This window comes from Balaenoptera borealis, assembly GCF_965194805.1.
Source record: "Balaenoptera borealis genome assembly, chromosome: 15".
Classification (NCBI taxonomy): Eukaryota; Metazoa; Chordata; class Mammalia; order Artiodactyla; family Balaenopteridae; genus Balaenoptera; species Balaenoptera borealis.
Window position 1 is genome coordinate 578323 of NC_138871.1, and position 14857 is coordinate 593179.

Here is a 14857-nt window from a genome sequence, read left to right on the forward strand (position 1 = left end):
CAGGCAGCAACGAAGACCCAACGCAGCCAAAAATAAATAAATAAAATTAATTAATTAATTAAAAAAAAAGAGATCATTGAGAATTAAGAACAGAAATGCAGAGGCTGCAGTCAAAGGACTAATCCTGAGCCCTGAATGTGATTAAATGTGAAACTAACATAAAGCGAAGAAGAAACTAGCATGAAGCAAATGTGCAGATTCTGCGGTCACAGGAAAGATACAAACTAAAGGGCCGGGAAGTGGAGGTGGGGGAAGGAGAGGGTGGTGGTGCCAGTGCCCCTCCCTCCACGGCTGGGTGTCAGCACTGCCTAAACTGAGCGGTGCAACCAACAGGGCACACTTAAAAATGGTTAAAATGGGAGATTTCGTGTTGTATGTATTTTACAATAAAAAAGGTAAAATAGAGAGACCCGATGTCTTTCACCTTATTTCTTAACAGAAGGAACTTGTGATCATTTTTGACTCAACTCCGCTTCATTTTTCCTGTTAGATTAAGCACGTGTCATTAAATAATGTGTGTAACGAGTCCCCTGTGTTACAGGGTCTCCACCTGCCACCCACCCACCCGCCCCCCTCCTCCAAGGACACACGCACAGGACGGTGTCTGCAATCACATCCACCAAACGCTGATGATGGTATTTCCAAATGACAAGGTTTCTGGGGATTTTTTTGGAAAAAAACACTTAATGCTCTCTACAGTTCTTCCTTGCTTGAATTTTTTTTTTTTGAGTACTAAAAGTTCATTTATATTTAATTTTCAAATTGTGGTTAAACATGCGTAACATAAAATTTACCATTTTAACCATTTATAAAAGTGTAGTCTTTGTTAGTGTGAAGTGCATTCACGCCGTTGGGCAAACATCCCCCCGATCCCCGCCCCCGAGCTGTTCATCTTCCCCAGCTGACTCTGTCCCCGTGAAACACTAGCCACCCCTCCAGCCTCTGCCCTCACCATCCTACTTCCTGTCTCTATACATCTGATGATTCTAGGGCTCTCACATGAGTGGAATCATACAGGATTTATCCTTCTGTATCTGGCTTATTGCACTGAGCATAATGTCCTCAAGGCTCATCCAAGGTGTAGCAGGTGCCAGAATTTCCTTCCTTTTTAAGGCTGAATAATATTCCATTGTGTGCAGACCACACTTTCTCTTGCTGCCTTCAAGATTCTCTGTCTTTGACTTTTGACAGTTTAATATCATGTGTCTCCGTGTGGGTCTCTTTGGGTTTATCCTGAACTTCACTGAGCTTTGGAATTTGGTTAGCTACTTAGATTTGTAAAACCATGTCTTTCCTCAAATTGGTAAGCTTTCAGCCATATTGTTTCATAGCACCTTCATGAATTCTCTTTGCTGGATTTTCTGGATAACCTGCTGCAGCTTCTCCATCAGCACTTGCTGCTTCCTCGCGTACTTTTATGTTATGGAGGCGGCTTCTTTCCTGAAACCTCATGAACCAACCTCGGCTGGCTTCAGACTTTTCTCCTGCAGCTTCCTCACCTCTCTCAGCCTTCACAGAATTGAAGAGAGTCAGGGCCTTGCTCTGGATTAGGCTTTGCCTTAAGGGAATGTGGTGGCTGGTTTGATCTTCTATCCAGACACCGAGACTTTCTGCAATCAGCAAGAAGGCTATTTTGCTTTCTTATCATCTGTGTGTTCGCTGGAGGAGCACTTTTAATTTCCTTCGAGAACTTTTCCTTTGCACTCACAGCTCGGCTAAGTGTTTGTTGCAAGAAACCTGCCTTGAGGCCTATCTTGGCTTTCGACATGCCTTCCTCACTAAGCTTCATCATTTCTAGCTTTTGATTTAAAGTGAGAGACGTTTGAGTCTTCCTTTCACTTGAACACTTAGAGGCCATTGTAGGGTATCAATTGGCCTAACTTCAGTACTGTTGTGTGGCAGGGAACAGCGGCCGGCAGAGCAGTCAGAACACACACATTAGTAAGTTCACCATCTTCTAAGGGTGCAGTTCATGGCCCCCCCAAACCATTACAAGAGTAACATCAAAGACCACTCATCACAGATCACCGTAACAAATATAATAATAATGAAAAAGTTTGAAACACTGTGAGAATTACCAAAATGTGACACAGAGACAGGAAGTGAGCAAATGCTGGGGGAAAAATGGTGCCAACAGGCCTGCTCAAGGCAGGGTTGCCACAAACCTTCAGTATGTATAAAAAAAAAAAAAAAAAAAAGAGTGCTTGCAAAAAGCACAATAGAGAAGGGTGTGCTTGCAAATGTACATATTTTTGGATACTAAGACTTCCTGGCTTTTTGCCAGTTTCCGAATTTCTATTACTTTTATAATAAAAGTAAATTATACTTAAAAAAACAAGGTGTGCAACATGTACTCAAATACATCACTGCCATTCAGGTGTGTCACCTTGGACAAGGTGGATTCTGGGGCACACAAGAGAATAAACTAACAATACAAACACAAACTTAAATGTTCTATTTAAACTACGTCTGACAAGAACAGGAAGGTGTTCTTTAAAATAAAGTAAGACTCATGTTCTTACACAGCTAAACCCAGAGAAGTAACAGCTTTCACCATTGACAGGAAGGAAAAAAAGAAACCGCAGAGTAGTTTTCTAAAAGCACATTGCTCAGTTATTGTATGATTTACATTCACGCCCCAAACAGATGATCAGAAGCCCTCAATCTAAAAGTGACAGTGTGCTCACAATACGTATGTTCAGGTAAATCAACGCAGACCTCAATTTACACTCACGGAAATGCGTCACAGCAGCTTCCAAAGAACTCTGCCTGCACAGCGAAGGGCACCCCTCACGCTTGGGGAGCAGCGGGGGTGGGCGGAGAAGGGACCCTGCGGCAGCAGGAGCCCAGGACGGGCGGAGCTCCTACCACTTCTCCACCTCCGCACCAAGGACCAGTCTTCTTGAGCTTCCCACCCAGCGCCGGGAACCCAGCACACTTTCCCCAAATACTGTCAGAACAGTCAGTAAACAAGGCGGCCACCAGACTAGGTGGCTCCAGTCCCCCCAGGTCACAGCCCACCAGACAGAGCAGAACCCAACCAGAATCTGAGAAACCGAACTCAAGAACAACGATCCTAACAGCCAAATGAGGCAAACATTACATTAGAGACAAATACACAGGTGCTCCGCTTTGCTTCTGTGTCTTGCCTACAAACCCTCTGCCCGAGGCCGGCCACCGGGCACCCGCCCTCGTGCGCTCACTCCCAGGCGGAGCTCGGGCTTCCCGTCTGCGGTCTCCGCTTCCTGAAAGGCATCATCAGAAATGCAACACAGGGAAGAGGAGCAGCTCCACGTGAAAAAGAATGGCCGAAGCTAAATGGCTGCTTCGTACAAGTCGGGAGCTTACCTGGGGTCCAAACAACAAGGCAGCCAAAGCGAATCAGAGCGCCCGGGCTCGGCACCCTCGTCCGTATCCGGGCTGCGTGAGGAGCCAACACCCGCAAGTCGGAAGAGCGCGTTACACCAGCACTACCACCGGAGGGAACCGGGTCCCCACCCCCTGCAGGTGGGGGCGTGTCTGAGGGCCCCGCTCCCCCACAGCCTCAGGGACGACACGGGACACAGAGCGCAGAGAGAGGCTCGAGGACAGGGGTGACGCTGCAGAGCGAATCCGCACAGCCGGGGGCCCCTGGAAACTGTGCCGAGTTAGTGGAGATGTGGACGGAGGGCTGGGGTGGGACTAAAGACTCTACCGCACAGCATGTAGCGTGTAAGAGGCCCCAGGGCCTGACCCGCAGAGCCACACTTTCAGGACGGATGTGACACTCACTGGACTCCACTGTCATCTGCAGCAGGCTGTCGATGGCGCTGGACAGGAGCCCTTTGCTGGAGACCTTCAGGTGGCTCAGCACCACCGGGACAGCCTGGCACTCCAAGAACAGGTTCTTCCCTTCATCCGCCTTCAAGTCCAGACACAGGGAGTCAAACGCCTGCGCCAGGAGGTCGGCTGAAAGACAGGGCGCCAAGCAGCGCTGCGTCAGTGTCCAGCTGGTAACAGAGGCGGACGGCAGGAAGGGAACACCGCCACTCCACGGATCCAAGAGGAAAGGAAAAACTGCACGACCAGAGGCGACAGGCTGAAGGCAAACGGGGAGAGGCATTCCGTTATGACAGGGCAAGTGTCGTTCAGAATTTCCCTACTGTAACGCCGCAGTCACAATAAACACCATTCCTTTTTTACATCAAGAAAGAAAACAATGGATGTGTAACAGTAAATACCACAAGTAATGTTAGTTCCCACATCTGACTGTCACTGCCACATGCTTCCACAAATCTCAACAGCATTAGTACCGCGATCTTGACAAGGCTCCTGAGATGACGTTTTCTCGCTACTGCTGCCACGCGGTCACCTGTTTCAAAATGTAAGTTTATACAAACGTGCTCAATGGGTTTTAAACGAGGGTTTCTGCCTTCTGATCCAGACCAAACAGGAGCCCCTCAAAGAGCCTCAGGAGACTGACCTGCCCGGGGTCTCTTGTGATGCCTCCACCGTGACGAATGGCTGGAGGTCCGACCACGGCCGACGCAGGGACGGCACCTGCGGTCAGGGGCCCTGGAACGTTCTCCAAGATGTTCCACGGGTGACCGGGAAGCACTGATGTGGCCAGGATCAACGCAGGTGAGTTAAGATGCTTCAATGGCTACAACAATTCACACCGCGCTTTCAAGTGTGCAAGAACATTCCAGTTTTCTAAAAGTCTTTCAACACACTATTCGGAGCAATAGAAACTGTTCATGCTGTTCACGCACTAGTGAGTTAATTTTTCTGCTGAAAGTTCTGTTTAAAGAAGGCTCAGAAGTGTTCTGAAACACACTGAAAATATGATAGGATCACCACTAAAATTCCTGTCCTCTGGCCTCAGGTTTTGTCTCTTCTTTGGTGTCCATGCTATGTAAACTAAAGAAATAATTAGAACCCTAATTACTAAGAATGAGAAGCTGCTGGGGGACTTCCCTGGTGGCGCAGTGGTTAGGAATCCGCCTGCCAATGCAGGGGACACGGGTTCAAGCCCTGATCCGGGATGATCTCACATGCCGCGGAGCAGCTAAGCCCGTGTGCCACAACTACTGAGCCCGCGTGCCACAACTACTGAAGCCTGTGCGCCTAGAGCCCGTGCTCCGCAACGAGAAGCCACCGCAATGAGAAGCCCGCGCACCACAACGAAAAGTGGTCCCCGCTCACCGCAGCTAGAGAAAGCCCGCGTGCAGCAACGAAGACCCAACACAGCCCAAAATAAATAAATAAATAAATTTATTTATTTAAAAAAAGAATGAGAAGCTGGGAATAACCTGTGTGAAATTAAAACACATGTGAAAGAATTTTTAGAACTTAAGATCTGTGCCTCTGCGTCAATTTATAACACCCTTCATCTTTACTTCTAGTAGCATCTAGCCCAAGGCACACTAGTGCACTTAACTTCTGAGCTTCACAGAGCACTGCAAAGCGACCGTGTATCTAGGTCGGCAAAGCCGCAGCTGCTCTCCGGAGCTGCCTTGCTGAGGCAGGAGAGCGCAGACGGCCCCTCCCGGGGACAAGCACCTCTATCGGTGCCGCCCCGCTGCATCTGACACTAAGTCCTCTGCCTTCTCATTTGGCATTGCCTCAGATTAAACAGGCCGACGGCTGCACGATACAGCAGATTTGCAAACTTAAAAAGTAGTAGTCCTTTATTAATTTGGAGGGAGTAGAAAGATGGTATTTGGTTATTTTTTTAAAGTGGTCTAATCTTTCGGGGGAAATTAAAAGTTACCTCCTTACTTTAATTTCCCTAATAGTGAAGATTTCCTAAAACCCAATTTAACCTCTAAGAGTATTCTAAAAAAGTTTAGTTACCACCTGTGCCAAACCTGGTTTCTTTCTATACACATGCCGTACTATGGAGTGTCTAAGAAACGTCCCGACGTTCAACGAGACCACCTTTTAGTCCTGATCAGAGGCCACCGGTGGGCGACGGCCGGCTCGAGAGGATCGCATCGAGTCTCGGCAGTGACTCCGCCTCTGCGGCCGGGCCCACCTGGGACTGGGACCGCAGAGGCGGCAGAGACGGCCTGGGGCTCCCTCGCTCCAGCCAGGCAGCCCCTGGTGCGGTGTAGACAGGCGCAGGCAAGGGGCCACGTGGGGGAGGAGCCCAGCCCAGCCCCGCCCAGCCTCCCAGCGGAGCTGAGCCCAAAGAACCAAGGGTTTACATGGTCCATATGAGCAGCGACAGAAACCCAACGGCATGCAACAGATCGATTCTGTCTCAGGTGAAACCAACCCTGAGCGGTTTAATAACAGCAGACAGTAATGACGGCCACGGCGAGAGTGGCTAGCGTACTGCTTAGGGGCCTGCTGGACGCCAGGCTCTGCTAAACCTTCTCATCAATCTTGAGAACACAACGTCGCGGTGGAAACACAGAAAAGGGAGGGGCCGATGCTGCACAGCACGGACAGGGCCGAGCCTGCGGCTGCAGAGCTGGGCTCTCACCTGCCGGTCACGCTGCCGCCTCCCCAGGCCAAGCCTTCCTGCCCCAGGGCACGGCAGTCATGCGGCACCCCTCTAAGCCGGAGGCGTGAGGGCATAATCACAAGCACACAAACCCGCGCAGGTCGAGGGCCGAGGTGGGTAGGGCAGGACCACAGAACAAGCCCTGACGCACGCGTTAAGTCAGATAGGAGAGGCTGTCCCCAAGACAGGTAATCCCAGCAGGTAAGATTCTTACCACTTCTTCTAATCCTCGTATCCTTACACGGATCAAGTGAGTGTGCATGCACGGAGAGTTGTATTAAAATGTTTCACGCTGATTCCCACACCTATGCATTATCACTGTTGATGACGCAGGACATTTCTCTGTCCTCGAGAAAGATCTGGCTCCCTTACAGTTTGTTCTTCTGTAAAAATGACAACCCCACGTCCCCCCTCAGATTCCCGTGGGGAGTAACCCTGAAACCACCGTGTGTGGCTAGAAAAAGACCGGCAACAGCGCGAGAACCCACCCACTTTCTCCACCATCCCAGACAGCACACCAGCAACCTGGGACTTCCTTCCCTTTTGAACTGTTTCCTTACAATAAGTCTTATTAAAGGTGATGATACATCTTGGTGGCTCCTGAAACCAGAATGCACTTCAAAAGTGATCATAAATTACAGTGCAATCAAAGCTGTACATGTCCCCTCCGGTGGCACATCCCCCGATCACTTAGCTTTGTGTGACGGGTCGGAGAGCCACACAGCAGTGACGGAGGGCGCAGGCTTAGCCTCCACGTGTCACCTGCAGGACGCAGGTGAGAGAACGCTGACCCCTCGCCACCCTGCTGGAAGGCTCAGAGCAGCCAGTACGCAGCGCTTAGCCCAGGACAGCAGGCGCTGTGGAGGCATTTGCTATTATTACCTCTTTGATGGTCTCGGGTAGTCACACTGGAGGGTCACGAGGTGGGCTTTAGAAATGGACGGAGCTGAGCTGAACCACGCTGTCAAACACTGCTGTGTGGCCCTGGCACAAAGGTCTAGGCTCTGTGACCTAATAACCACTCAAATGGGGATAACCATATTCAGACAACATACAAAGGGCTTGACATGACAGTGTCAAATCCACACCAAGGATCACTACCTCCGTCGATTCTCAGGAACAATCTACCTGCGCTGTCCAGTCAATGGAACAGGAAATCACCTTACAGACCCACATATGTTTGGGTTATTAAGCATTTAATATTATGTGTATTATCCATCACATCTATGCTCCACTGTTTCTACTAAATTTACCGATCTTGTAACAGACACTTCTATTTTATAAGTAGGAAATGTCCTCTCACCAAGTCTACTGTTTAATTTAAGAGCTTTTCTTACGTTTACTTCTTTACTTCTCCCGGAACTTGCTGCAGTGCGCGGCAAGACAGCGTGCCTCAATCCCCTTTCCCCACACTTGCACCACCGCCCCTAACGACGCTTCCTACATGCCCTCCTGCTCTCCTGGCTCTTCCTCGGCTTTCTGGCTGAGACCCAACAGTCCCCTTCTAGCCCTCAGGACCTCTCTGGGGCACCTGACAAATGAAGGCTAACAGGGAACCAGGGGACCAGCTCCACAGGGACTGGCTTATTATTCTATGTTCTTAAAAAACTGACTTGGGGGCTTCCCTGGTGGCGCAGCGGTTGAGAATCTGCCTGCCAATGCAGGGGACACGGGTTCGAGCCCTGGTCTGGGAAGATCCCACATGCCGCGGAGCAATGAGGCCCGTGAGCCACAACTACTGAGCCTGTGCGTCTGGAGCTTGTGCTCCGCAACAAGAGAGGCCACGATAGCGAGAGGCCCGCGCACCGCGATGAAGAGTGGCCCCCACTTGCCGCAACTAGAGAAAGCCCTCGCACAGAAACGAAGACCCAACACAGCCAAAAATAAATATAAATAAAAATTAAAAAAAAAAAGAATGGTAGCAAAACAAATTATATTAATATAGATTCCAGATTTTTAAAAAAAAAAAAAAAACTGACTTGGACCAGGAAGCAATCAAATTCATTAATTCAGTAAGTCCACATGAAGTGCCAGTTGTGTGTCAATTCTGGACTCTTTTCCTATTATCATGTTTTATATCAATATTACTCATTTTTTATTACACATCACAATTGTTTTAAAATCTGCTAAGGCAAGCCTCTGCCCCAGTGCTGCTATTTCACTTGTTTCCTTTAAATTATCACGCTCACTGCAAATATTTTTTCAAATAAACTTTTCTACTACTCTCTCAACTTACACAAACCATATTGGAATTTTAATTGGTATCATTAGATGCAGCCACCTGGGGTGTCTTATAGATCTTAATACTCTTGGTCTTCCCGGGTAAGAAGAATAAAAGTCCTTTACTTCTGCCCTTTAACTTTGGCGATAATCTTTATCAACCTGTTCATTCACCCATTATTTACCAAATCTTTACTTATGTCCTGTTATATTTCACAACAGATGAGGTTTTACAGACACCATGTTAGATTAATATCCACATTTTTTACATTATTTTGTTTTGCTTACATGAACAAGATCTCTTTTTTTCACACATTACAGCTGCTTGTTACTGACGGTCGCGGTAGTTACGCTCTGGTCACTATTAGTAGTCAAAATCAACAGATTTTTGTGAATTTCCTCTGGAGCCCATTTTCTGAAACCCAGCTTAGGCCTTAGTCCACTCGGGCTGCTGCAACAAAATGCCAGAGACTGGACGGCTGGGAAAGGACAGAAGAGTCCTGCTCGCGGCTCTGGGGGTCTGAAGTCGAGGTGCTGGCCGGTTTGGTGTCTGGCGAGGGCCCTCCTCCCACTTCACGGTCTTCTTGCTGTGTCCTCGCGTGGTGGAGGCCCGAGGGAGCTCTGTGGGGTCCTGTTCATCAGGGCACCACCCTCACGACCTGAGCGCCTCCCAAAGGCCCATCTCCTGACACCACCTCCCTGGGGATTAGGGTCTCCTCATGTGAACGTTGAGGGCGAGACACATTCAGACCACAGCACACTGATCTCTCAGCCAGTTTCTCTGTCTGACTTACACAGAGTACCCATGAGTTACCAGTTTTCTCTATTCCTTTCCAATGTTCATCCCCGTTTGTTTAAGGTCACCGCAGGTGGTCAGCACGTCCAATACTGTGCTGCACAGAAGGGGGACAGGAGGCACCGAGTCCCTTCCTGCTTATTTCTCCTTTCCATTCGTTTCATCAGTAATGAGTATCACCTTGTATCAAATGACACTATCATGTATGTTGACACGTGGTGAACTCTGGCTTGGGCTAATACCCCTTCTCACAAGCAACCTTTCAGACAGTCACCACCCGATCTGTTAGAACTCTGGGAACCAGAACCGTAAGGAAGAAGATAACTAACACAGACGCACAATTTGGTTCTTCCCTTAAATTCCTTACAATCAGGAGAATACACTTCAGAGAAAGTAGTCACTGTGCACTTAAAAAAACAACCACCCAGACTGAGTTATATAATTTAACAGGGACGATAGAAAGGTGGTCTATTTATTGTTTGACTACATTGGTATCACTCACCTTAACACAAGTTCTCATATTTAATAATCCAAAAAAGATAACTACTTAGAGCTGTATTTCAAAACTGTACTAAAAACGGCCAACTTTGATGGAAACATTTTTTTTTTTTGGCCGTGCAGCATGCAGGACCTTAGTTCCCCGACCGGGGATCGAACCCGCGCCCCCTTGCAGTGGAAGCGCGGGGCCTTAACCACTGGACCACCAGGGAAGTCCCTGAAGGAAACATTTTTAATGCATTCATTTCCTCGTTCCCTCGTATACATCAAGCACCAGGCTGGGTGCAGGGTGTGCAGTGGGCAACAAGGCGGTAAACTTACACACGAGTGTGGGGGCTGAGAAACTTTTTCTGTGAAAGGCCACGTAATAACTTTATAGGCTCTGGAGGGCAGGCTGTCTCTGTTGCCAACTACTCAGCTCTGTTGTTATACGGCAAAAACAGAGACAACAGGAAACAAATGAATATAACTGTGTTCAAATAAAACTTTATTGACAAAACAGGTGGTGGGCCACATTTGTCCCATGGGCTCTAGTCTGCCAAGCGCTGCTCTAGTAGGAATCAGTAAACTATTAATAGCAATCTCAATACCATGTGGGAAACGCAAGGGCGGTGGCAGCAAAGGTTGCTATGGGCATGTGATGTAAGAGCATCAACAAGGGCCTCTGGGAGGGGCAACAAAGCCAACCCACCACTCATTTTTCTCAAATTCTGCAATTAAAGTAGTTTTTAACAATGGGTCATCGGTATAAAACAACTTAAAAGCTCATTCTGAAAATGTAAAATATATTTAACTATGTAAGAACTGCTCCACTACAGAGGATTCTCTTCTGGTTATTGACAAGAAATTATACCACAAGCACATCTGAAAGCTTACCTTGTGTGACTGTTTTGAGAACAATTAAAGTTGATAAAAATCTCAGTGGTAAACTGGAGCTCTTAAAGAAAGCAGCTGTCTTTGGTTTACTCTCCACAGAATGCTCGAAAGAATTATCCTGAAGGCCCTTAGTCACTACTCCTTTGAATATGTCTTCACCCAATCTCCTCAATGTTGATGTCATAGTCGAATGCTGTTAAAAATATGTACTATCTTAGTACACTTACTCATGTTCAGAAAATATGTATTTTAAATACTACAATCCAATATATGAACTAAAAATAAGCCAATCTTTTGCTAACTAAAAACAGATTAAATGGAGATGAAAATATGCAAAACTGGAAAGCAGTAATTTTATAATCAACTTTAAAAAATTATTTATACTACATATTTCTCTAAAAGAAATGGGTACAACTAAGAAATTAGAAACAGTAATTTCCAAAGAATTAAATTAGGAGAAGCACTATGACAAGATTCCATTTCAAAACATTTTAGAGCAGATCATGAGAGATCTCTGGCACAGAGCAGCCAAAGGCACAGGGGGAGGCCCGTGGGGTCTGTGCTGCCCACTTTCACCACTGCTGGTGAAGAGCCCAGCATCCCACAGTGCCGGCTCACACGCGATCATCTAGCGCCTCGCTGCTTTACAGCCCAGTCAGACTGTAAATGTCACCATGATTGCGACACATTTTATCAATTTCAGAAGAATAAAATGCTGGGTTAGAACCATGGACAATTCTCAGGGCGAATCAACTCAAGCAAGAAAATGAGCAAAACAGAAATGATGGCATATTAACTACCTCTAAAACAACACAGGCTCTGACGGTTTTCCACAAATACGGTAAGAAGCCAACACAGGAAAAGCATTCAAACTGCTGCAGATGGGAGTACTGAAGCCACACTGAGAAATAACTTAAAATTCCCTTTGTTATAAATCCATTCTCCAAACCCATATCACTGACTTTTGTAACAGCTTCCCCCATCCTCTGGGGATTTCTGACCCATCTGTTCCCAAATCAGCACTGATCTTGCAATGTGGATAAAAAGTCTCAGCCCTAGAATTTCTGCACATAAAATCAGAGACAGATATACTGAGATTTTATGAGTGTCAGAGGTCAAATGATTTGGTGGTGAGTTGCACAAGCAGTGACATCTAATTCACATATATTATCAGTAAGCTTTTGATATCATTAGGAAGAGATAATACATTTGTGCCTGAAAGCCTCAGTGTAAAAAGGTAATAGAAGAAAATATTTCAAAATCCTACTCAGAATAATGCATTAGAAAGACAGGATTAAGGGAATTTTGCTTATGTTTAAAAATAAGCTTTTTGTTTTCTTAAACGTGTGTTGATACTACTTCCCTCTAAGTGGAAACAGAAGAGAAACCAAAGTCTTTGCTGAAGAACAACGTGAGGTCTCATGCATCTGTGCTCAGTGTGGCCCAGGACCTGCCTCCGGGGGTCGCTCGTCCCAGGACTTCAACCATATTTTGTAGGACAGTTGCCTTCTCTACTATAAGGCAAAAAACATGTCAAAAACAACTTTGACCCCCCCCAGGTTAACAAATTTTTTAAAATAGAAAATAAGATTTCTGGCCACAAGACTGAGTAGGTATTACCTCCCCCTAGTCTTCCTGCTCTGAGGACAACTAAACCCCCTGGACACTGTACAGAAAACAACCACCAGATGACTAAAAGGCGGACAGAAGAAAGCAGGCTGGCTGGGGCCCCAAACACCCAATACGGCTTCAGACTTCCCAGATCTGGAGCCGAAAAAGCGGCCACCAAAGGACAGAGTATGCCCACCCTAACACCAAGCGCTGATCTCTGGCCACAGGGGGGGCAAAGGGAAGACCTGTGAGACAAAAAATGTGCAGACAAAACTGCGCTCCAGCCAAACACCACAGAACAGCCTGTGGCCCAGCCCCCCAAAGCCAGCAAGGTCGTCAGGAAGGTGGGGACTCCCACCCCCGCCAGGCGGAAAGGCAGCGTCAGCGGAGGCCACGCGGGAGCAGTGAGGCGCCCCCAGCCCCGCCCCAGGTAGGGAGGGGCCCAGACCACCCCCCCCACGGCCTCCCATGGCCACACAGGCTGACGGGGAACCGGGGCTTTGACTGAGGAGGCCCCTCGTCTGCAGAGCAGCACCAGCCAGGCAAGACAAAATGTTTACTAACATCGGAGTCTCATGACACAAGGCCGGAATGTCCAGTTTCCAACAGAGAATCACTAATCACACCAGGAGGACCTCAAACTGAATGAAAAAGGAAAACCAATGCTTGCCAACACCAACATGACAAACATGCTAGAGGAGCTGTGACGAAATGAGAAATTAGACATTTTTGAAACAAATGAAGAAAAAAACAGAAAATCTCATCAAAGAAAAAGAAAGTCGTACCAAAGAAAACGTAAAGAAGAACCAAATAGAAATTTCATAACTGAAAACACACCAACCAAAACAAAACACTCAATGAACAGCCTGAACAGCAGAACAGAGGGAAGAATCAGTTAAGTGGAAAATACAGTAACAGAAATTACCCAATCTGAACAGAAAGAAGAAAAAAAAACTGAGGGAAAAAAATAGAGACTCAAGAAACTGAGGGACTGTCACAAAAGCTGTGACAGCGACGACAGTCAGAACCCTGAAAGCAGGAGCAAGCCAAGCGGGGCCAAAGGAACAGCTGAAGGACAGCGGCTGGAAACCCGGCAGATTCAGCAGAAAACCAGCTACAGAGGCTGAGGGAGCCGAGCAAGCCCCAAAGAGGACAGACCCAGAGACCAATGAGACACAGCACAGCCAAACTCATGAAAACTGAAGAAAGAGAACAAAACTGAAAGCGGTGTCAGAGAAATGAACATATATGGGAAAGCAATTCAAATGGCAGCAGACTTCTTAACAGAAACCACAGAAACTGACTAAAAGGAATTGGCACATTTTTCAAACGCTGCAAGAAAAGAATTGTCATCCCCAAATCTGATATCCAGTGCAAATATGCTTTAGAAATAAATGATGGGAAAATCAGACCATTCTAAGATGAAGGAAAAGCTTCTGCACAGCAAAGGAAACCGTAAACAAGATGAAAAGACAACCCTCAGAATGGGAGAAAATATTTGCAAACGAAGCAACCGACAAGAGATTAACCTCCAAAATATACAAACAGCTCAGCAACTCAATAGCAAAAAAACAAACAACCCAATCAAGAAATGGACAGAAGATCTAAATAGACATTTCACCAAGGAAGACAGACAGATGGCCAAAAGGAACATGAAAAGATGCTCAACATCACTAATTATTGGAGAAATGCAAATCAAAACTACAATGAAGTATCATGTCACACCGGTCAGAATGGCCATCATCAAAAAATCTACAAACAATAAATGCTGGAGAGGGTGTGGAGAAAAAGGAACCCTCTTACACTGTTGGTGGGAATGTAAATTGGTACAGTCACTATGGAGAACAGTATGGAGGTTCCTTAAAAAACTAAAAATAGATTTACCATATGATCCAGCAATCCCACTCCTGGGCACATGTCCCGAGAAAACCACAATTCAAAAAGACACATGTGCCCCAGTGTTCACTGCAGCACTATTTACAATAGCTAAGTCATGGAAGCAACCTAAATGTCCACTGACAGAAGAATGGATAAAGAAGATGTGGTATATATATATATATATATATATATATATATATATGATATCGCTTATATGTGGAATCTAAAAAAAAAAAAAAAGATACAAATGAACTTATTTACAAAACAGAAACAGACTCACTGACTTAGAAATCAAACTTATGGTTACCAAAGGGGAAAGGTTGGGGCAATAAATTGGGAGTTTGGGATTAGCATATACCTACTACTACATATAAAATAAATAAACAATAAGGACCTACTGTATAGTATAGGGAACTCTGCTCAATATTCTGTAATAACCTAAATGGGAAAAGAATTTTAAAAGGAATAGATACATGTATACCTAGAAC

At 46.4% G+C, this 14857-nt stretch overlaps 1 protein-coding gene across 14 annotated transcripts in view; it reads right to left on the reverse strand.

Annotated features, from left to right (window-relative positions):
• Positions 1–14857, reverse strand: part of CCDC138 (coiled-coil domain containing 138) — a 60581-nt gene that overhangs the window by 7804 nt on the left and 37920 nt on the right. For 12 of the 14 annotated variants that reach the window (XM_082357327.1, XM_082357329.1, XM_082357326.1 and 9 more), the window contains 2 exons: positions 10881–11073; positions 3772–3948 (listed from right to left, as the gene is read on the reverse strand). In XM_082357327.1, coding sequence (XP_082213453.1) covers positions 3772–3948; positions 10881–11073 — 370 coding nt within the window. The remainder of the gene's footprint in view (positions 1–3771; positions 3949–10880; positions 11074–14857) is intronic. The other 2 variants (XM_082357332.1, XM_082357331.1) reach the window with 1 other exon arrangement.